The sequence below is a fragment of the Xiphophorus hellerii genome, chromosome 6 (assembly GCF_003331165.1).
Source record: "Xiphophorus hellerii strain 12219 chromosome 6, Xiphophorus_hellerii-4.1, whole genome shotgun sequence".
In the NCBI taxonomy this organism is placed as follows: Eukaryota; Metazoa; Chordata; class Actinopteri; order Cyprinodontiformes; family Poeciliidae; genus Xiphophorus; species Xiphophorus hellerii.
Window position 1 is genome coordinate 25,633,140 of NC_045677.1, and position 23,067 is coordinate 25,656,206.

Here is a 23,067-nt window from a genome sequence, read left to right on the forward strand (position 1 = left end):
CAATTAAGCTTTAGCCTTATATTAATCATGAAAAGAAAAAGCTGAAGTTGCTTTTGCAGCCATCTATCCGTCTTCATCTCCCTCTCCTGGTTGTACGAAGGATATGCAATTTTAGCTTTTAATTTATTTGCTGATTCTCTAATTCGTGCTGCCTGTAGGGCAAAAAGCTGTCACTGTTTGTACAACAGGCCATTGCCATAAAAAGTGTTGATGCTTGTTTATGGCTGGTGAATAGGTCTAAGCTCGAACCCTTTGCATGCCCTGGGTTTGTGTATCTTGTGAATTGTTTACAAAGTTTTACTCACCACAAGCGTGGGAGGAGTCTTATCAAAAAACGAACAATCTACATTGTTTGATTTGTAAACTTTTTTTTGACACATTTTTAGCTTACTTATATTTATTATGCCTGAGATAAATATTTTGTCTTAAAGGGAACTTATAATGCAAAATTCACATTTTGAATGTTTGGGTCTCAATTGTTTCTAAAAACATCCTAAGCACTTAAAAAAAATCTCCTTGTTTTTTGGTGTCTGGAAAATGAGCAGTTTCAAAAACCTACAGAATGTAAAGTTACAAATCAGCAGGAAGTTCCCCTCACTTAGCAAACCCAGCACATTACCTAGCAAACCCAGTAAACCCAGCCCATCACCTAGCAACCCAAGTGGAGCTCTAGCATGTTTACCGCTGTATTTGCTGTACAATGACTGCTGAAAAGACAATTGCTTTGTTGTTCACTTACCATCAAGAAACCACTTACTGCATTCTCGTTGATTGTGCAGCAGTCTCTACTAATGCTTTTCAAAGATGTACAGTTCTATAATTACGCATCTGTTGGCAGCCATTTTCACCTGTGAGTGAAAACTTTGAGTTTGAGGGGGTGTAGTCAGCTGCAGCTTATTTGGATTTAAAGTGACAAGACACCACTAAGACAGTTCATTCTGAATAGAATTCAAAACAGATCATAAAATCTTATTGCCTAAGAATGATTTTGTGGACAAAGTTTAAAGAACATGTCTTGTAGAACCCATATTTTACCCAAATTTTACTCAACATAGTAAAGGTAAAATTTATATTCCTCAAATAAATAAACATGGACAGCTGCAAAATGGGTTTTTTTAATGTATAATGACTTCATTTTCAGATACTGAAAATACGACTGTCACTTCCACAGCATTCACGCCTCTTCGCAGCCAAGCTCGACAGCCCAGGAGCAGGAGACAGAAACGCAGGACCTTCAGAAACAGAGCCAGGCTGCCGGTGCTGGAGATGGGCAGGAGCTTCTGCCTGAGGAGCCAGACTTTTCCACACTCAGTCTGTCTGAGAAAATGGCCCTTTTTAACCGCCTCACACATCCCACGGTTAAAGCAGAAGAGGGCTCTCGAGGCGACACCCGACAGCGAAGAGCCAACGCCCGCTTCCAGACCCAACCCATCACCCAGGGAGAAGTGGAGCAGGTACCTCGATTTCACTACATATTAACTGGTTTGTTTGAAAATGTTGAGGAAAATACTTTATGTCAAAGGTAAGGATGTTTTTCTTCACAGGAGGGCTGGGCGATGTGGCTTAAAAATAAAATCTACAACTTTTTTCATATCAGATACAATTTTAATAAATGTTTTTTTACATTGTTTTCTAAAAAGACTTTACAGCTGACAGAAAATGTCTTCAAAAAGTGGCTTTTATTTCAATCATTCCTTCCAGGAGTTGTACAACGACAGAGTATTAGAATTAGACTACGAGAATTTTTGTTTAATTACAAGATTATGGGCATTTTGTTAGCAGAATAAAGTCGCAGTTTTACCAGAAAAATATCTTAAAAGTAAAAACTGCTTGTCATACAAGATGGCGGCTCTGCATCCCTCTGCTCTATGGAAACCACGGAGCGCTTTGGTGAAAAAAATCTAGATTTTCCAAAAATTAAATCTTCATAAACCAAAAAAATTGATTAATTAATAAAATTAATTTATCACCCAGCCCTAATTGACAGTGTATTTTTATTTATTTATTTTATTGATTTTTAATATTAGTACAACTCCTCTGATGCAGAATCCTTACTTGTTAGCAGAGAATGCAAAAATTGTTGTAGGATGGCAAAGCTTCACAGAAAAAGGTGTTTGATTTAAAAAATATCAGACACAGGATGCCAGGTGCTTTTTTAAAAACAGTTTGTCTTCATCATGTTGTGAGTCATGATCAATAACTGGTGTCCACACAGGAAACTGTAACCTCTGCGGTGTGTAACAGGGATTTAGACGCCCCTCAGGGAGAACACGTAAGACCCCTCTGCTGTCAATGTCTGGTTCTGGCTTGGTATTGATCTGACTGGTCCTGCTCGTGAGCCGTGTTTGTGCTATATATGGTAGTGGCTTAATGTCAACAGCTCAAGCACGGTGGATATCAAGTGTTGCTTACAGCATGTAATGGATAGTCTAGGGTGTCTGTTTTGTTGTTTTTGATTGCAGCTGCTTCCAAGACATGCTTGTTTGTTGCACAACAAGTATGAAATGTTTGAATGTGGGAAAGAAATCAAGAAATAAGATAGATTATTCCAGATTTATTATTTATTTACTTACTTAGGTCATAGGAATGTCCCGATGAACACATTTTGTACCTGATGCTGATTTAGAAATTGGAATTTGCTAGTGGTGGGCACACTTCTGCTAATCAGCTAATATGCTAATAGCGGAGCTATTTTTTCGATTAGAGCTTTTGCTATCTTTGAAAACTTTCAGCACACTTAGCTTCCCCTAAACTAATTCATCAGATAGACTCTGCATTAATTCAATTAGCTGTTTTGTAAACTTTCAGTTGAATACAGTTGGACATATGGGTTTAGGTTTGTCAAAAGCAGCTATAATTTGAATTTAAGCTAGTGCTTTAGCATTATCTTCTGCTAAATACTATGTTGGTGTGTTGCGTTATTACCGGTAGAACTAATGTTTATGACTAAGGTTTTAGTTAGCAGTGCCCACCACTGACATTTTCCAATATTAAGTCCAAGTTCAATATTAAGTGCAATTCTTCCTGAGCCAGATGTTGGCAGAAAAATAACTCACTCCATTGCATAAGCATTACAAGGTCAATCTTTAGAGAATTTATGGACATTTCCACCAGTTCTGTCGGAGGAATGTGCCAAGACTCCAGTAAACTACTGTGAGAAGGTTATGGGTGAATACCAAAAACGTCTCACCCAAACAGAACATTTTTGAAAGCAGTTATACCAAACACTGAAGAAAACAATGTAAACTTAATAATTTTGAGCAAATAATGATCAATTTCTTATTTTTGCGGTATTTAACAAGTGAAAATAATTTAGGTAATCTTTTGGTAGCCCAATACTCCAACATATTTTTACTCAAGTAAAAGTAAAAAGTAGATGTCAAACTTGTTAACTTCTTTACTGCAAAATTTGTGTTTATTAGCTGATATTACTTTCAGATAGTTAAAATAATTTGACACACTTAAGTACCACTCTGCATTTCAAAATCCCAAATAGTTTTTTGTTTTTTTTGGTTAAAAAAACAAACAAACAGCCATAATAATACTGGTATACTATTTAGTAATCAATCAATCAAGCTCATTTGCATGGCACATATTACAGCAAGGCAGATCAAGGTGCTTTACATAACACAAACAGAAAATTATAAAGTTATAAAGCAAACACCATACAGTTAACAACTGAAAAATTACAAATGACGCTAACAATTGTAGTTTGTTTTTTTTTTACACACATCTAGCAGCTTAGGAATGATACCATCTTGTTTTGACATTTTGGCATGAGGGGCCCCTAGGGATCCAAACATCTGGTTTTTATAGAAAATTTCTACTTCCCAATTTTATAACGTGTCTGTTGCTGCATTTTCAGGTGAAAATCAAACTGGAGCCGCTGTCCGTCTCCCTGGTCCGATCCGCAGCGGCCGTCACTTCGCAAGCCTCCGTTACCACGGTAACCATGTCCCCACACAGCAGTGGCGGCGGCATCGATGACGGTTTCCATCCAGAGAAATCAACTGCCATCCCGTACGTCCCTGCCCAACAACAGGCCCCAACAGGCAGCGCCAGCGTCCACCAGGAGAGGGCGCCGCGGTATTTCTCCCTGACCCAGAGAGGGCACCAAGGCCACAAGGAGGGGCAGCCCGATCCCTGCCCCCTCCTTCCTGACAGCCCAGAGAAAGCTGGGGCCCCTCCCGGTGTCCCCTCATCCTCCGTGGGCCACAGAGAGCAGAGGGAGGCGCTGCTGGAGGGCTGGAGAGGCAGGAAAGAGGAAGAGCAGGGAGGAGCCAGGGAAGACGGCATTCAGGAGAAGCTGCACTCCTCTGACAGGGACAGAGGAGAGCAGCCGCAGCATCCTAAGCACTCTGCCGAACCGTCTGTGTGGCGGGGCGAGCCGGAGCCTCCGCCCAGCAGGAGAGCTGCAGAATCCCAGGAGGAAAGAGGAAGAGGAGCAACTCACAGCTCCTCCAAACAGGAGCCAAAGAGAAGCCAGGGAGGCATCTCAGGTAAGTGGTATCACTCACTTTCATTGAAAAGAAATGGAGCAGAACAAGGAGTAAAGAAGATAGAGATCTGTAAGAGGAAAAGAGGACAAAAGAAACAAAAAAGGGAACCAGAAATGCCCACCAAAATGGGTCTGCTCCTATTATCCTCATTGTCTTCTGTAGTGTACTCCCACGCATGACTGCTTTGTGCCGGCTGCACACACAAACACACACACACCCGCACATGCACATCCCAGCTGGGAGTGTTTGATTTGGCTGATGCAGAGAGGCGTTTCAGGCTGTATCTAATTAGCATATTTTTTCATGAATGTACCTCGTGAAGCTCTTTGTCTGGAAAAGGGGAAGCCCTTTCCTCATAACGGCACCACAGATTTCTGATCGAATGCCAGCGCTGTCGTGACCCATAAAGTAGCCGTGGTCCCACTTTGCACCACTTTACGCCTCAGACTACAGCAGAGCGGACCTGACCTGCTTTTATCTGCTAATCTAGGTTGTGTCCAGGGGTTGTCTTTTCCCATGCACACAAACAGAGCAGAAAGAGATGAAAGGACAAAAAGAGGGCAGGGCAACACTTAAATAAAGCAGGTAGAAGTACAAGCTACTGTTTGTTAGTACTACGTGACTCGGCCTTCATAAGTGTCCATTATTCTGTCCTTTCAAAAGGTTAGAAAAACCTCCAGTTACTCATTGCTCTTCTGAAACCATAAACCTTTCAACCCATGCAGTAAGGCTAATAAAAAACCAGAAAAACAGGTAGATATCCTAATAACTAAGACATTTATTTAGTTACTGCATTCATACGTTGTCCCCACAGGGTAATTAATACACTTCTAGCTGATTAAACGATCTCTTTTATCAAAAAAAGCTCTAGAGATTAGTTTATTGTTGTGCTCAAGTGACTGTATTGGTTACTAAAATGGCTATTAGGTACAAAGTGTTATTCAGCAACAAAGCAAGGAGAGGTTATAAAAGCATGTTCCTATTAACGCTGATAATCAACAAAAAATCATTTAATTTTATAAAATCTTAGGAAAATATTGACATGATTTTGAAAATAAAAATAAAAAGCCAAAAAGCAACAACAAACAGGAAACAAAGAAAAGGAAAAGGGAGAACAAAACGATTTTAAAAAATGCAGCAACAGAACTGAAAATACAAAGTAGCATTTTTTTCAGAAAACATCAGATGTTTTTAAAAATTTTAAAATAATGCATAACTAACAGCATAGGATAAAATTAAACTAATTATTTCCAAAACAAAAAAATCTTAGAAATCATACCACAAACATTTTATTAAACATATCTGGGTCATTTTGCCATAGAATAGAATAGAATAGAATAGAATAGAATAGAATAGAATAGCTTATGCTGAAAGCTACTTAATCCAAAGTGTTAAATACTGGTAAATAAAAAAAATCATAAGGCAATAAAACATTTATTTAAAAAATACAGAAGTGTGACATTGTAAGTAAGACTAAATATAGAAGAAATAAATAAATAAAATAAGAACGCACATGGAAATTTATTAATCTATAAATAAATCTATAAATCAGTCCCAAAAAGATTAATTAAGAACAGTCAGGGTTGGTCATTGTATAATCTGATGGCACTGAAATGTTCTGTGGTGCATTTCGGTGCTATTAAAAAAATATACTGGTTGAAATCTGGTTTGATCAATCCATCTAAAAAAAATTTTTTCTTTGTCCCGTTACATGTCAAATGAAAACAGAACTTTTTTACTTGTTGCTATTAAAATAATCATGTTAAAATCTTAATTTCAACATGATTTCAGAAACTGCAAAAACATGTTTGTGGTCTATTTTTCCTTCAGACTTGCCGGATCACCCAGGGCCGCTGAAGCCGCTGATAGCTAAGGTATCATCCCGGACTGTGTCTTACATTTCAAGTGGCCAGCAGCAGCAAAGCATCCTCCAGCCCCCTCAGACTCTTCCCAAACCCCCTATATACATCCAGCCGCAGTCCTACTCCCAGGCCCCGCCCACCCACCCCAAATCCTTCACCCATTCGCTGCAGCCCCAACCCAAACCTCCAGGTCAAACCCTAACGAAGCCGTACCCTCGGGTCGCCCCCCAGCCTCATCAGGCCAAACCTCAGGTGCCACCTCAGACGCCCCCTAAACCTCACTCCTTCCCCCAGGCTCTCAAGTCTCAGGTCGTGACCCCGGACCATCCCGAGGACTTCAGCAAGAGCAGTGTCCATTCTGGAGACCTGCTGTCCCCCACGGAGCCCGGAGACCAACTGTCTGACGGCATGTCCACCAAACAGATGTCCATCAAGGAGAGGTGAGACTCATCGGGTTAACTTTATCTGTATACACACTCTATCTACACCTGTCGCAATAAGCAATTAATCAATTAATTAATTTCATGACGAATTAAAATGAGCTCAATAATTTTTTGAAGGGCCATTTTGTTTACAGAAACTTCGTTATACATGTTGTTTATGGTTTTGATTGTGTGTTGATTTGAACAAAATAAAATATTTTATTTTGTATATTTAAAATGTCTTCCAGTTACAGTGTTGAGTGTTTTGTACAAGATTAAAGTTTACTTGTATTTGCTTGTATTAGTTGAAAATGGTCTCAAAATAACAATACTATTGTTTATCACGATAATTTCTGGGACAAATAAAATCAAATAAAAATCACACGATTGTTCTCTTGAAATTCTGGATTCTACAGACTGTTTCATGCCGGATTTGTATTTGATGTGGACATGTGTGAACTATATTAATCTTTTGATTGTTGACATTAGAATAGATTAATAGTGATAGGAGGTAGACAACTAGTTCAATAAATAGGATTTTGTTTGATTTTATTAAATATTTTTAGCATAACAGATCAAAAGACATAAAAAGTTGTATATTATAAATAAATAAATACAAATTTTGCAACTGTATACAGATATTTACCTTAGTTAAATGCAACTAATACCTAACTGAAAATTAGTAGACTATTCCCCACTCAAATATAATCTGTTATCATAAATAAAGTCAAAATTTCTCAGCAAAGGAGCTAAATGAAAGCTTGGGAATGGGTCTCCACAACATTTCTGATGTTTAACTTTTGATAAAAAGATGGATTATGCATTTTCTGCGGAGATACGAATTTAATGATATAATATAAATGGCACAAATTACGCAAATTACAAATCTTTGCTTTTCTATTAAGGTGAAGAAATAAATTTGTAAGTATTTTTCTTTCTGAGTTAGAAATAGTGATGTTTAAACCTTCATTAATGGGAAGCTTCTTGCAAACAAAAAGAGACACAAAGACCCGATATCAGTGAATAACTCTGGATAAAGAGGGTGGAAACCATGAATGGAATCTTAAAGACATTAATGAACTTTGAATTCATTCATAAATCCTGAAAATTACCCTTAAAAACACCAACAGTGAGAAAATTGTTAGTTTCTCAGAGTTTAACAGTTTTAAACATGTTTTCTTACACAGTAAAGTTTCTACCTCTGTCAAATCACTGAAGAAACATTTTATAGAATCAATTTTAATTTTTTTCTTTGCAGCCAGCAGAGATCTGTGCAGATGGACCATCCTCTCTGAGTTTTAGCAGATTCCTCAGATTGCCCTCATTTCTGGCCTTTTCATGCAGCAGCAGCAGCAGCAATAATGACACACTTTCTTTTACCCTTCAGCCATCCGTTACTAGCTCTGCTCACACACACACCTTTAATACAGGCCAGATTTGTTGGCTGAGAAACCAAAATTCTCAATCTGTTTTTTACTTTTGAAAAATCATTTCTTTTCAGCACTTCCGACGCTTTATGGGAGCTTCTGGTAAATTTGTAAAACGCCTAAAGATAAACTAATGTTTTATTGCAGCAGAGTAATGGGACTGTTTAGTCCTATTATTGGTTCCTTGGGAAAGAGAATCAACAAACAATAATTAATGTACAAAATTCCTTAAACACATGTATAAGCCTTCTTATCTTTTGTTTATTGTTAGAGTGGCACTGCTGAAGAAGAGCGGTGAGGAAGACTGGAAGAACAGGATCAACAAGAAACAGGAAGTGGCAAAAGTAGCATCAGCAGAGCAGCAGCATCAGGAATGGGAGATGGAGACCAACCAGAAGAAGGTTTGGCCGTAACCATTATAGATGTTTGTTTAATAATAACTATAATCATAGTTACTTTCCTTTGTTTGGATTTGTATTCTCGCCTTGCTTTAGGCTAGAACATCTGAATTATGTGCAAAATTCAGGCATAAATGAACATGTTTTGTATTGCCCATAGACCTAGCCTAAGCTGAAATATTGCAACTACTGTTAATCTTGGAGCTTGCATCATGTTTTAGGCTGTTTATGTCACATTTGCACTGGTGCTTTATCCAAATTTAAGACTATTTCCACACTTTTTACCTTAAATCAAGAGCTAGATGGTTGAACCTTGGTACCAAATCACCTTTCAAACCCTTTAAACGCGATCACAAATGCTCATCAAAACTGATGGATAAAGCAGGCTGACATTGAGAATGACCAAAGCCTCACTTAAATCCTATTAAAATGTGTGGATTACACTTAAAAGTTCTGAGTAGACACATTCTGTCAGAACTATTTCATAATCTCATTAATGGCTCTAAAAAACATATGGCTGATGTGCAACTTGGCCAAATATTAGAGCAAGATGAATCTTTAAGCATGAATGTGTAACTTTAATTCTTTGTTGATTAGAAATGGATACATAACTGCATTGTATAATATAAAATCCTCCTACCTCAGCAAAAGAATGGCTCAAATAATTAATCAAAACTCAAAATTAATAAGTTATTGAAGCTTTTGGATAAATTATTCTATTCAGAACTTTGATAAATCACAAGTCAAGTTCCCCATTAATTTTGTTTCTGCATGTCTGCAAACAAGAATGCTTTGTTTCTGGATACTTATCACAGGTCTGAATGGAAATATATTTTTAAAGAATTTATTTTCTACAAAGTATTGAAAATTTTTTCCACATTTCTTGCTCTGACTGTTTTGTTATAAATGAAATAAATCTATTAGAGGTTCAGGATAAACAAAGAATTAAAATTTCTCTTTTTATTTTAATGGTCTTTTACTGTTCACCTTCCATAATTATAACTCTATTGTAGCTTTAGATTTTATTTCACACATTATTCCACCATTTTTATTTTCCTAAAAGATTTTGTTTAAGCACATTTTTACAAACCAGTATAGCAAAGAAATTATTTCCAGACTGGTTTTAGTATTTCAACAATATCAGACCATAGAGACTTTTTAAAGAGCCTCTTTTCCGGCTTCTCACCCGCTTTACTATTAGTATTCTGTTGGAAGAAGCGTCCTGTTTCAGCCTTTCATGGCAATCCCCCCCTCTTGTCTTCATTGCAAAGTCTTTAGCAACAACTGCTCCCCCCGTTACCCCCACTCCTTTTCCATCAGCTGAGTTGTTTCTCTGTTTTAACCCTTTCAGGAGGAAGGGGTCGCTCAGGACCAGTCTGCAGTGTCTGGCTCTGAACAGCTTTGGGTAAGGCTCGCTGCCAGCAGCACACCAGTTCTAAGCCAATCAGCTTGGAGCAGCAACTGTGCCGTCCAATCACAGTGTGTTTGTGTGGCTGGTTAAATCTACTGCTAATGGTGAACAAATACAAATACAAAATGGAGTGTAAACAGCAAAGACAGAAACTCCTTCTCCAAAATTCAACACCTTCAAGCTTGGCTGAAATTAGCAGCCGCCCACATGGGTACACCAAATGTCTTGTGAAGAAATGAAAACTATCTGTTTGACCACAATGACAAGAGACAGAGTGAGGCTTTAAGAACACTACAGACTCATCATCTCTTGTTTCTTGTTTCCATTCATTTTCCTGTGACTTTGCTGTTGGTACACCTGGATTTACCCACCGAACAACAATAAAGGATATTTCTATCCTATTCTGGTCTAACAACTGTTAAGCATGGTGTTGGCAGTATCATTCTGTGCAGCATGAAAATATTCACACCGTTTAAGTGCATCAGTCTTTTTTCATGTAAACTTTAAGGAGGACTTATGACATTTTTGTACTTTAATTTGGGTCTCTACTGCTTTAAAAACAACCTGACTGCTCAAAAAAAACAGTAAAGTCTTAACTTTTTTTTTCAATAAGTTAAAGTTTTTTGGTGTCTGGAAAATAAGACATTTCAAAAATGTCAGTTGAGTCACACTTTGCTGTTACCTAGCAACCCCAGCAAAGCCCAGCCTGTCACCTAGCAACCCAAGCAGAGTTCCAGAGTTTGGTCGGTAAAATTTACCACCCAAATATAATTAAAATAAAAAAACTTGATTCACACTCAGATAGTCACAGTAAAATCATCTCTCTTTCTTTTAAAAAAAGAAAAAAGAAGCAAACTTTAAATGTGTAAAATCCTACAATAAATGTGCTTGTTAGAGAAAAGACAAAGAGCTAAAACTGGGACTCATGTCATACATAGCAGAAAGTGACTGTTAAAACTAATAAGTTGCCGCCTTTCATGGAGTTGTCAGTGGTGCAGACGTATCGTTGAGACCAGCGATGTTTCCAGCATTAAAACTTCTCTTTTTAAGGAACACATTATTTAAAAGAACTAAAAGATGAATTTTGTCATCCAATTGTATGTTTTTATAAGTACTAATACTAGTTTACCAGTTGGAGTAAAGTAAACTAACCTCCATTTTATACTTTTTGCATCATGTTCTTAGTTTCTGGCTTTCTCTTTTCCTCCTTTAAATCCAACCTTCCATCCATATTACTTTTGGATGTTTTTACGTTTTCTCCTTTTTTCACTTTTCAATCCATCTCTCCATCCTCAGGAGCCTGTCTTCTCCTCAACCTTTTCTCCTACTATATCTCTTGGCCAAAAGTGCCAATATATTGACCATCAGGGTCAGGTAAGGACTAGAGCTGATGGACGGCATGAAGTGGGCTCCTGTCTTTCTTTGCTTGCCAGGCAAAAGATTTTCATTTGCAGTGGTGAGACGGATTAACTGCAAAAACACAGGAATTTGTTTAGTTTTTAGTGCGAATGTCTTAGCACACTTGAAGTGAGATAAAACTAACTTAAAAGTAACTTTTCCGCAGCATATCAGAGCTCGTTTTAAACCAATAAATCCTTAGTATTGATTAAAAACTGTACTACTTGCACTGGCAGTTTATTTCAATTACAACATGGGAAAATGTCTTACGGGGAAAAATCTAACAGGGGAACTAGAACTTTTGCATTAATATTAAGTAATTATTGACTTAAAACAAGCTTGTTTCTTGCTAAAAAATTATTTTCGAGTTAGTTTAGTTACTTCAAGTGTACTAAGATATTTGCACCAGAAAGTAGACCAAAATACTTGGTAAGTTGTTCTGTTTTTGCAGTGTTCCTAACGGCAGCATGAATAACAGTCAGTGTTGTTTCTGGAAGAATGGAGAAGATGGGATAATCATGCGCCTTGCATGCTTGGATTGATCTAATCTTTGTGTTTCTGCTTGAGTTGATGCTGTCACTTCATGAATAATTGGTTGGGAGGAAGTAAAAGATTTGACATGATGTTACAGTGAAGTTATGTGGAACATGATGTAAGACTTTAGGGTTATATCTTATAAGTAGTGGTAAAAAGAGGATTTTATCCACTCCATGGATTTGATTTATGACTGGATGATGGGAAATGAGCCAAAAATGATGAACATTTCCTGCATCCAGTTTATTTCATCCTGTTCGAGCTAAGGGATTTCTACCTAATGAGCTTCCTTGTTTTAAATCTCATCTCTGTGCAGAAGCCTGGAGAAGAGACTGAGGCCCAGATGACCATCGAAGAGAGGAAACAGATGATTTCAACGCGTGAGGATGCCTGGAAGACAAAAGGCAAAGGAGCCGCCAATGACTCCACTCAGTACACAGTTGCTGCACGAATGGTCAAGAAAGGTCAGTGCAAAACTCTGCTGCTCTGGAGAGGAAAATAATTTCTGACAGAATAAACAGCAGATTTAACTTTAAAAACTTAAAAATACATCTATGTCTGTATAGATGGATTTTTATTGTTACGATTTAGGTTTTTTCCTGATTTTATAAGAGTTACTTTGGCAGGAGACCTTTAATTTTAGGTTTTAATTTTAGGTGTTTGAGTCTGAATGCTTTAAATGTGTTTGAAACAAAGATGTTGCATATATGGTATGCAAGCGTGGCAAAAAAGAAAGTCAAAAATCAGTTAATTCTGGAGTTAAATGTTTCAGGAGATGTTAAACATCATCTGTCCAGGTTCTGTTTTTTTTATGTCAGTGTCAAATAAATTAAAAACAGATTCTGTTTGCTGCCAAACAAAACAAATCAAACATGGGAAAACTGTCTGCAAAATTTCACCACGATGCTTATAGAAGGCAAAACATTGTCAATAAAGATAGAGAAGCAATGGTTGAAAACCTTTTGACATACATTTGTTTAGTTTCAAAAGCATCAAAGCATGAAGTAACAAGATCTGCTAATACAGTAAAACATGACTGTCAAAACAAATCGCAATTAACAAATCGCTGTTCTTCACGGTCTTTCAGCAGTTATGTAATCTAATTTTCTGTGTGTGTGTGTCTGTGTGTGTGTGTGTGTGTCCACAGGCCTGGCAGCCTCCTCCTCAGTTATCAGTCCCATTCTGTCACCAGTTTCCACCAAACTCAAGAGCAGCACTCCAGCTGTCAACAAACCCCAGGAGGGTGAGAAAAGTGTTTAAGTTCTGATTCATCACTAATATTTCATCCACAATGTCCTGAAAATCTAAATATGACTCCTTATTTCTGTGCATTTAGAATATTAAATCTGATACAAAGCCAACAAGCAGCTGGATGAAAGCAAAATCAACACAGTTTTGCAAAAACATATAAACAAGACAACTGGACTACCTTCTGAAATCTTTCAAACTAAATATTAAAAACCACAAAACAATCAGAGCTGAGCAAACACTGAAACCAAAGAAACATAGAAACAACAACCAGCAGGAAAATTCAATAAAAATATATAACACTAGTTTTATACACAAACACTTTTAGTTTTATAAGGTCTTAGTTGTGAAAAGGCTGAAAAGATACCAATCCAGTAATACTGAGGTTGCTGCTGTGTCAGAATATAATTGTTTTATTTACAGAAATTGAGGCCAGGCCAGACATGGAGTCAGATAAGAAGCTGGACAAGCTGGAGAGCTTTTTGGGACGAATTAATAGCAAAGGTACGCAACTAAACTTCAGCTTAATACAGTATTTATGATAGTGAATTTCTTGTTTTTATTTACCATCCACTAATAGGTGTGTTTTCTATTACATTAAGTCCCAATATTGTCTGTCTTTTGTAATTTCATCAGTGGCAGGTTTGCAGGAAACCACCATTGCAGTGACGGAGAAGGCGGTGAAGGAGGTGATGAAGCTGGACGATGAGATTTTCTCCAAGTTCTACAAACGCGTTGCAGAATTTCCTCACATGCCCACAAGGATCGAGATCAGCGAAGACTTTGACAGCATCTTTGGTTCTCACGGTCCAACGTATGACAACACAACAAACTTCTTTTCATTCCATTATAGACGACTGTCTTAAAATATGTTTATTAAAATAACAACCACATTGCAAAAACACAAAATCTTACCCAGTATTCTTTAGTCTAGGTTAGAGTGCAAATATCTTAGTACACAAAACTAACTTACAAGTTGTAAGTAGTTAATTATTTCTTAATATTATTGAAAAAGTACTGGTTCCACTAGCAGATCATTTCACATTTAACAAGACATTTTCTCCATTTTATAAGTAAAATAATATTTCCTCTAGAAACTAGATAAAAACATTGGTAAGATTTTGTGTTTTAATTCTCATTTTGTCTTTTCTATCATGTTCTGTGGCCGTTTTCCCTCCTACGCAGGCTGGCCTCAGCCATGGTGCAGCATAAGCGATCTGTTCGACCATCCAGGAACGTTCAGGCTTCAAGAAATCCTCTTAAAATGCTGGCAGCTAGAGAGGACATTCGACACGAATATACAGAGGAGAGACTGAATGTGGCACAGCTGGAAAGCAAGAGGATGAAGGCTGAGAAGAGTGAGTGTAAGGATTGGAACATTTTATGGTATATCTGTGAGTTTAGGAAGAAGAAAGAATTAGAAATGACTCACTCATTTCTAACTCTTTGAGGTAAAAAAAAAAAAAATCCCAGTGGGAAATGGGAGGCATTTTGAAAGCTTACAAAACTAGGCCTTTTTTAAAACACCAGAAATTAGTACAAAAACACCTCTGACTCATTTTCAAAGCAGTGTTTACTTGGGATGAAACACTTGGGATCTTGTTAAATTTATTAAACCACTTTGTCGATTTTAATTTTAATAAAGCACTTTTTTCCCCTCCCTTTAGTAAATAAAAACTCAGATTACTCCGAGGCGGCTCTCGCAGGTCTTGCCAGCAAAGAAAACTTCAGCAGTGTGAGTCTGCGTAACGTCAACATCTCGGAACAGACCTCCAACAACAGCGCAGTGCCGTTCAAGAACCTCATGCTGATCCAGGTTAAAGGTAAAAGCTCTGGTTACCTGCAAAACATCTTGTGCTACTGAGGATTAAGATAACTGACGATTAATAGCTTTTTAGACTAAAACTAGTTCCAATCTATGAGCTATTAACAGACCTTCATTACTGTTGCAGTTTGGCCGCCATCCAGCAGAGGGCGCCCTTGGTCATCCTTAAGCGGAGCCCTTTGGTGCATAATTAAAGATGGCGGCCATAACAGAGCGGAAAAGAGAAATAGATTCAAACGAAGTCCGGTGTGGGAGCTAAATGCACTTTATGCGGTTCTGTTTTGAAATATAAATCTTACGTTTCACCTTCAGCCGCGCTGCATGACGAAGCTGGCTCAGCTTCTTAACTAGAAATTACTAATTTGCTACGACGGCCAGGATGTGACGACAGAAAATGATTTTGAGGGCTGTCGTGAGGTAGTGAACTTCAGGTAGCTTAATTATGTGAGAAAATCAAAAATTTCTGTTTATTCTGTGTGTATTTAATGCTTCTGGTGCAAAAATAATATTAATTCAGCATATTATGAAAAACGTTTGCCCTTTATGTTATTTAAAACATGGTCAGCCCTTTCGATGCACAATAAAACGTTTGCATCAATTAATCAGTGGATCGATAAGATCAATCAACTTTAGATGAACTCATTAAACTATAACTTTCATCTCTATCTGCTACACTTTAAATCTGTTACATGTACTGTTGCCAAAAACCCAATATTTGAACACCAGGAGATGTAAATTACTGCAGGATTCATTTTGTTAGTGTAAAAATTTATTGATTATGCCGATTGTGTTGTCTGCAGGTCGTCGCCATGTTCAGACAAGATTAGTGGAGCCCAGAGCTTCTTCGTTGAACAGTGGGGACAGTTTCGTGCTTGTCACACCAGAGCACTGCTTTGTCTGGATAGGAGAGTTCTCAAATGTGATTGAGAAAGCTAAAGTGAGTATTGTTGCTCTGTTTGGTTGGTCGGAAGTACTGCTGCAATTCTCATATTTAAACAAAAATTATTAATCAGTGATTGTGCCTCTCATCTTCATTCCATTCTTCACATTGACACTTTGACTGCGTTCAAACAGTAAACAAATGTGACCCGATCTTTTTACCCCAAAAAATCCTGCCTTTGCTAATTCGACAACGTATCCGATTGTTTTCAAAGCAACTGCAGTCTGAACAGTCATGTTGCATTTTATTCAGCTCTTATGTCATTGATGTGAGACATGCATCATAATTCTGCACCAGAAAAGGGCAGATGTGGTAAATCTGGACGTAAACAATGGCTGAAAATTATGATTATGAAAGATAATTTCACATCACAATCCCACCATTCTTGGCTCTGACTACACATTCAAGCATACCTCCCTGCAGAAGTTGCAGTCAATGCTCCACAAAGAGTCGTTGCTATTAGTTGTGCTTTCTTTTTTACTAGCTTCCTTTGTGTTATGATCTTGTGACAATCCTGTTGGTTCTTATTGCTGTGTAAACTTTAAGATTGATCAATAAACGGCGGTTTCCATTGTTACTTTCGTAAGCAGTGCGCTGCTCTGTGGTGTCACTGTTGACGAACTCTGATGAACGTAGATCCACTTTATTCATTCCCTCTTATGAACACTTTCATTTGTGTTTTTCCTTTTTTCCTGGTGATCAGCAGCATTTTTACCACATTATGCTTAGCTGCAGTCACCCAAGTCTTTTCTTATTCATCTGGTTTGTTTTTAAGTTCAGAAAGACTTTCTCACATCACCTCCTGACGTTTTTGGGGGAATTTGTTTCTGTCTGTGTGTAGGCAATGGACTTAGCCACGTTCATCCAGACGCATAAGGACATGGGCTGCAGGGCGAGTCAGGTGCAAACCATCGATGAAGTTGTTAACGCACAGGGTTCTGATGCACAGCAGTTCTGGACAGTCCTGGGTGGACAGATGTCTTATAAATGTAAGACTTCAGGCAGAAGTATTACTACCAGATGCTTATTTTTAAATCACTTGATTACTCATTTGTATTTTATTTTTATCTCTATTTGTCCCACAGCGGCAGGTGCACCAGAGGAGGATGAGCGCTTTGAGAGTGGCATTGTGGAAACCAACTGCATCTTCAGGCTGGTAGACGACAAACTGGTTCCCGATGATGAGGAGTGGGGGAAGATTCCTCACACCTGCCTGCTTGCACCCAAGGAGGTAAACTGATGATTTAACATTTCTCTTGTCTTATAACAAGACAAATATAAATTTTATTGGTTTATGACTGCATGTGAAAAACTAAAGGTAAATTTATGTTGTTTTAGTTAGAGTTGTCTCTTAAGAAAGGTACAAGGGCAAGGTGCAATTTTAAAAAGTGTAGAAGTGATTTGTGATAAAATCTAGGTCTGGATAAGAATGGAAAAAGGAAAAACTGAAAATGTTGGAAAATTTAAAAAATAAATATCTAAAACTAATAGCTTTAAAATGCATTTTTACCTTCTTCAGATATAAAAGTTGGTGACCTCTGATCACAGATGTGAATTCTAGGTCAATTCTTCTTGCATCTCTTTTAGAACAAATTTCAAACTGGTAACTAAATATAAAAACATTTACAAGGATTTCTAAGTCTGTTGTGTCCTAACTACAGATCATGAATGAATCATGTTTGAAATAATTTATATCTTTGTTTCTTTTGAGACCTTTCTGAGATTTAGTAAATTGTTGGATTGAACTTTCTGTGTGGAAAATGTTTTTAAAGGATCTTTTAATTAGCTTTTTATTTTCTGCAGATTTAATTACATAAAGTAAGTATGTAGTAGACTGTAAACAACAGACGATCATGTGAATGTGAATATTTGCTTTCATGTTGCATTGCTTTTATTAAACCAGACGGCAGCTGCAGAGGGTTAGTTTACTGGATCGCTTTGTGTTCGCTCTGTGCACTGCAGGTGTTGGTGTTTGACTTTGGCAGCGAGGTGTATGTGTGGCACGGAAAAGAAGTGACCCTAGCACAAAGGAAGGTGGCCTTTCAGCTCGCCAAGCACCTGTGGAACGGGACGTTTGACTACACCTGCTGCGACATCAACCCCCTCGATCCCGGAGGCTGCAACGCGCTCATCCCCAGGTTAGTGCTTTCTAATTAGGGCTGCAACACATCTAACATGCAGATAAGCTAGGAACCTCGTGTGCTGCTTTTGCTTTTTTCATAAGCTTCATTATAAAACTTATACTACAAATTAGGGCTGCAACTAATTGATTATTCTGACGATTCATTGTATAACAAAAATTGGCACACTCTACAGATTTTTAAGTTAACTACTTAAGCTTTTTTATACAATCTAAAAATCCAATAAAAGATATAAGTAAAGTAAACATATAATTCAATGTATTTTTTGAAAAGAAAATAAACATTTTATTTCCTAAAATGCGACAACATAGCATTCCTTTAATGAATTTGAACCGGGTGAAGCTAAAATTAAGGCACCTAAGAAGTTTTGGGTAAAGCATATTTAAAGACAAAGGTGTTTTTATCTCAAATACAAAATGCATATATAGTTTGTACAGTTTTGGCTTAATTACTTGGGTTGTTTTTTCAGGAAATTGCCTTTCTTCAGTCTGACTACCCCAGTTAACAATTAATTGATAACTAAACTAGTTGACAATTATTTCACTAATCAATTCATCATGATTAATGCAATTATTTGTTTCAGCCCTACTAAAAATTAAAGCCAAACCTAAATATGATCCCTGCACCATTTCTATAAGATGGCAAACACCCTGAAACTGACCTGCAGGTTTAACAGGACAGGTTCCAGTCAGGCTGGACTTGATATGGACGACTTGGACCCCTTTCACATCTGCTTATTTTTGTAGTTTGTTGTTGTTTTCTGTCTCAGTGTGTGATTGAAGTTTTTCATGTCTGCTGTGTTTTTGGTCCACAGGAAGGGCCAGGGTCGTCCTGACTGGGCCATATTTGGCAGACTCACTGAGCACAATGAAACCATCTTGTTCAAAGAAAAGTTCACGGACTGGACAGAAGTGAAGTCGCCAACGCTGAAAGAAGGAGTTGAGTTTGTAACCGAACAGAAGGTTCGTTTTTCGTCTCACTTTGACTCGTTTACGTTTTTATCTGTTGTCTTAACTGTGGCGTTTACTCTAAGCAGATGTTGCCAAAAACAGTCATACAAGAATTAAAGACTTAACCTTTATAATAAAAAGAACAATTTTACCCTCAGCCCAGCTATAAAACAGGTTTATTTGAAGGGATGTGTATAATTCGGACATGACGCTGCCATAAACATGACAACATTAGTCATGAACATGAAGGAGTTTTCATGAATGTTTATGACTGTTGTCATGAAGTGTCATTTCGTAAATAATGACACTTTTAAAGCAAAGTTGCATTAAAAGTTGCATTCTAAGTGCTTTAAAAGTGTCAGGTTTGCATTACCTAGTAAATAATGACATTTTTAATGCAAAGTGGAATTAAAACTTGTATTAAAGTTCAGTAAAAGTGTCAACTTTACCAAATACATTCTTGAAAAATGTTCTTGAAAAATTCAATAGTGTCATGTCTGTTTATGGACAACCTTCAAATAAAGTGTTCCTAATAAACTTTATTGCGGCAAATGTTACATGACATAAGATTGCCAAAGTTATTAAGAGTCAATGTGGAAGGACTCAAAAGTCGCAGATTGCTGACCTCTGACCTAAACACTTTAGAAAACACCAGTTTTCTTCTTGGTAACGTCTCTGAATGGTTAAGTAATTTCTCCTTGTTTTCTTCCTCTCAGGAGGCTCCAGGACGTGAGTGTCGACCTTACGACACGTCCCTGATGCTGCCTCTCCTCCAGACGCCCATCAGCACCATCTTGGACGGGATGAACGTGGGCCGGGGCTACGGCCCGGTGGAGTCGGAGGACCTCATGAGGCTGCAGGAGATCAGCACTGCCTCTGTGGACGTTTGGCACATCCTGGAGTTTGACTACAGTCGTCTGCCGCGACAGAGCATCGGCCAGTTCCATGAGGGGGACGCCTATGTGGTCAAGTGGAAGTTCATGGTTAGCACCTCAGGTCAGTGTCTGCAGTTAAAGCAACACTGTGAATTATTCTTAAAGGTGTAGTATGTAACTCTTGTAATAAATCTGTTTTTCACATATTTGTTAAAACTTTCATCATGTCCTGACAGTTCTCTATGAGACAGATAATCTGTGGAAAAAATCAAGCTCCTCTATCTAACAGTGCTACTATCGCCACCTAAAGAAATGTACAGTTTCCAGTCAAAAACAACCAATCAGAGCCAGGAGGAGGGTCTTGGTGTTGTCAGTCAGTCTCATGTACGTTCTGCTAAATGTGCTAGTGGCAGAGAAACAACTTACTGTTAAAAAAAAAACATTTGTTTGCCTGAAATTTCATAGCAGGCTGTCTGTGGGGGGATCAAAGAGCAAAGGGGAGTTTGTGTGCAGTGTGTACATGAGCCTGATTGACAGCATTAAGACCCTCCTCCTGGCTGATTGTTGTTTCTGTATTGCAAAAATACAAAATGTTACCAAGTATTTTTGGTCGAGTTGCTTGTGCAAATATCCTAGTACACATGAAATAAAAATAACTTGCAAGATATAGGAGCTTGTTTGAAGTCAATAAATCTTTAAAACGATTATTAGGCCCGAGCAGCAAAGCGCTGCGAAGGCCTATTGTATCTGTACTGTTTTATTAGGCCCGAGCAGCAAAGCGCTGCGAAGGCCTATTGTATCTGTACTGTTTATTATTATTACGATTCTTCCCACCTCTTCGTGTGCCTTTTTGGGGGCTTTATCATATTCAAAAACTCACCAAACTTGGCGGTCGCAACTAGAAAATTTAAAAATTTTGAATTTTAAGGTTGTCGCAAAAATCGCAAAAAAAATTGCTGAACGGCGGCAACTAGCAATTTTCTGTTGACACAATGGTATGAACGTATTTCATCGTAGAGACATGAAATTTGGTACGCTTGTAGAGCTCCCCAAAAGACTCAGAACTTACATTTAATGTTATTAGCCAACTATCACAGGAAGTCGGCCATTTTGTCTTGAACGTCCATTTTTTACCTCGATTTTGACGTTTACAGCCTTCGTATTTGATCGAACTCCTCCTAGGGATTTCGATTGATCGACTTCAAACTTGGTCAGTCTGATCATAAGGCATGTTTGATTTAAAGTTATCAAATTGGTGAGTTTTGGAGTATGTTGAAGGGGGGTTAGCAGGGGTCAAAGTTCACCTACTCGCCATGAAACACGAAACTCTTATATTTCCTATATAAAAACACATAGAGGGACCAAACTTTCATTGATTGATCGTCATCGGGTGTCCTAAAATACCCTGTGGTGAAATTATTTTTTTAAGTAGGCCACGCCCCCTGAGAACAGGAAGTGTCATGTTTTACTGTGAACGGTCGCTATCTTAGCCCTTTGACCTAATCAACATGAAACTGTGTCCAGAGACAGAAGACATGTTGGTGTGTTGTGGATTCCAACCCCGACCGGCTTTGACATAGCAGGTGGGCGTGGCGGCGTGGCGAAGTGACCTGTAACGCCGTTGCCATACGTTTGGCTCTGAATTCCACAATTTCGGGCCCAGCTGCTCCAAACTCACTAGGATGGATCCTTATCCACCCACCGACAGGAATTCATAACAAAATTTGGTGGGCGTGGCCTAATTTCTCTATAGCGACCCCTAGAGTATTTTAAATGAACAGCCCTAAGCCATGCTTTAACCTAGAATTACGAAACTTGGTACACATGTGTATCTTGTCAGGACGTACAAAAAAGTCTCTTAGAGCCATGGTCGAAACCCAACAGGAAGTCGGCCATTTTGTATTGAAGGTCCATTTTGGACCTCGACTTTGATGTTTACAGCCTTTGCATTTGATCGAACTCCTCCTAGGGATTTCGATTGATCGGCTTCAAACTCGGTCAGTCTGATCATAAGGCATGTTTGATTTAAAGTTATCAAATTGGTGACTGTCTGAGATTGCTGAAGGGGGGTTACCAGGGGTCAAAGTTCACCTACTCACCATGAAACACGAAACTCTTATATATCCTGCACAGAAACTCACAGAGACACCAAACTTTCAGTTATTGATCATCAATAGGTGTCCTAAAATACCCTGTGGTGAAATGATGACATCACTTAGGCCACGCCCCCTGAGAACAGGAAATGTCATGTTTTACTGTGAACGGTCGCTATCTTAGCCCTTTGACCTCATCAACATGAAACTGTGTCCAGAGACAGAAGACATGTTGGTGTGTTGTGGATTCAAGCCCTGACCGGCTGCGATGAAGCAGCTGGGTGCGGCGGCATGGCGAAGTGACCTGTAACGCTGATGCCATACGTTTGCTTCTAGATTCCACATGTTTCGACCGAGCTGCACCAAACTTGGCTTGAGTGATGCTGGTGTGATACCTGAAAATTCTATGTCATCAGATTATGACGTCATCTAAGCCCCGCCCCCTCAGAACAGGAAGTGCTATTTTTTTCCTTGGAAACTTTCATCTATGGCTCTCTTGACCTAATCAAGGTGATTCTGTGTTGGATGACAGATAGGAAGTTGGTCTCGCTTGCTTTAAAGTGCCAAGAGTTTTCAATGGCGGCAACGCCGTTCGTATACGTTTGCTTCTACATTCCACATATTTTGACCGAGCTGCATCAAACTTGGCCTGAGTGATCCTGGAGGCTTGCCCGTCGATCCTACGTCATCACATTATGACGTCATCTAAGCCCCGCCCCCTCGGAACCGGAAGTGCCGTTTTTTTCCTTGGAAAGCTCCGTTTATGGCTCTCTTGACCTAATCAAGATGATTCGGATGATGAGCTCTGTCATTGCTCGCTGCTGGCTGAACCGTGTGGGCGTGGCCAAATGGCGAATATCAGTCCCTCGCCATATTCATACGTTTGGCTCTAATTCAAGCATGGATCATCCGATTGGCTCCAAACTGGATATGTATGACCTTTGTTCACCTCTAAAGAGCCCAACGGGATTGAGATGTAATTTGGCTCCACTGCGCCCCCTAAGTTAATACATCGGCTGTGTCTCCTCGACGCATCGACCGATC

At 38.5% G+C, this 23,067-nt stretch overlaps 1 protein-coding gene across 9 annotated transcripts in view; it reads left to right on the forward strand.

The window, feature by feature from the left end:
- The window catches only part of svilb (supervillin b), a 56,995-nt gene that overhangs the window by 24,235 nt on the left and 9,693 nt on the right, over positions 1 to 23,067 (forward strand). For 4 of the 9 annotated variants that reach the window (XM_032565713.1, XM_032565710.1, XM_032565705.1 and 1 more), the window contains 19 exons: positions 1,172 to 1,454; positions 2,216 to 2,272; positions 3,866 to 4,499; positions 6,330 to 6,801; positions 8,482 to 8,611; positions 9,960 to 10,013; positions 11,316 to 11,393; positions 12,268 to 12,415; positions 13,099 to 13,194; positions 13,623 to 13,703; positions 13,836 to 14,013; positions 14,385 to 14,563; positions 14,867 to 15,022; positions 15,825 to 15,961; positions 16,806 to 16,953; positions 17,050 to 17,195; positions 17,927 to 18,102; positions 18,920 to 19,067; positions 19,772 to 20,051. In XM_032565713.1, coding sequence (XP_032421604.1) covers positions 1,172 to 1,454; positions 2,216 to 2,272; positions 3,866 to 4,499; positions 6,330 to 6,801; positions 8,482 to 8,611; positions 9,960 to 10,013; positions 11,316 to 11,393; positions 12,268 to 12,415; positions 13,099 to 13,194; positions 13,623 to 13,703; positions 13,836 to 14,013; positions 14,385 to 14,563; positions 14,867 to 15,022; positions 15,825 to 15,961; positions 16,806 to 16,953; positions 17,050 to 17,195; positions 17,927 to 18,102; positions 18,920 to 19,067; positions 19,772 to 20,051 — 3,581 coding nt within the window. The remainder of the gene's footprint in view (positions 1 to 1,171; positions 1,455 to 2,215; positions 2,273 to 3,865; positions 4,500 to 6,329; positions 6,802 to 8,481; positions 8,612 to 9,959; positions 10,014 to 11,315; positions 11,394 to 12,267; positions 12,416 to 13,098; positions 13,195 to 13,622; positions 13,704 to 13,835; positions 14,014 to 14,384; positions 14,564 to 14,866; positions 15,023 to 15,824; positions 15,962 to 16,805; positions 16,954 to 17,049; positions 17,196 to 17,926; positions 18,103 to 18,919; positions 19,068 to 19,771; positions 20,052 to 23,067) is intronic. The other 5 variants (XM_032565708.1, XM_032565707.1, XM_032565711.1 and 2 more) reach the window with 5 other exon arrangements.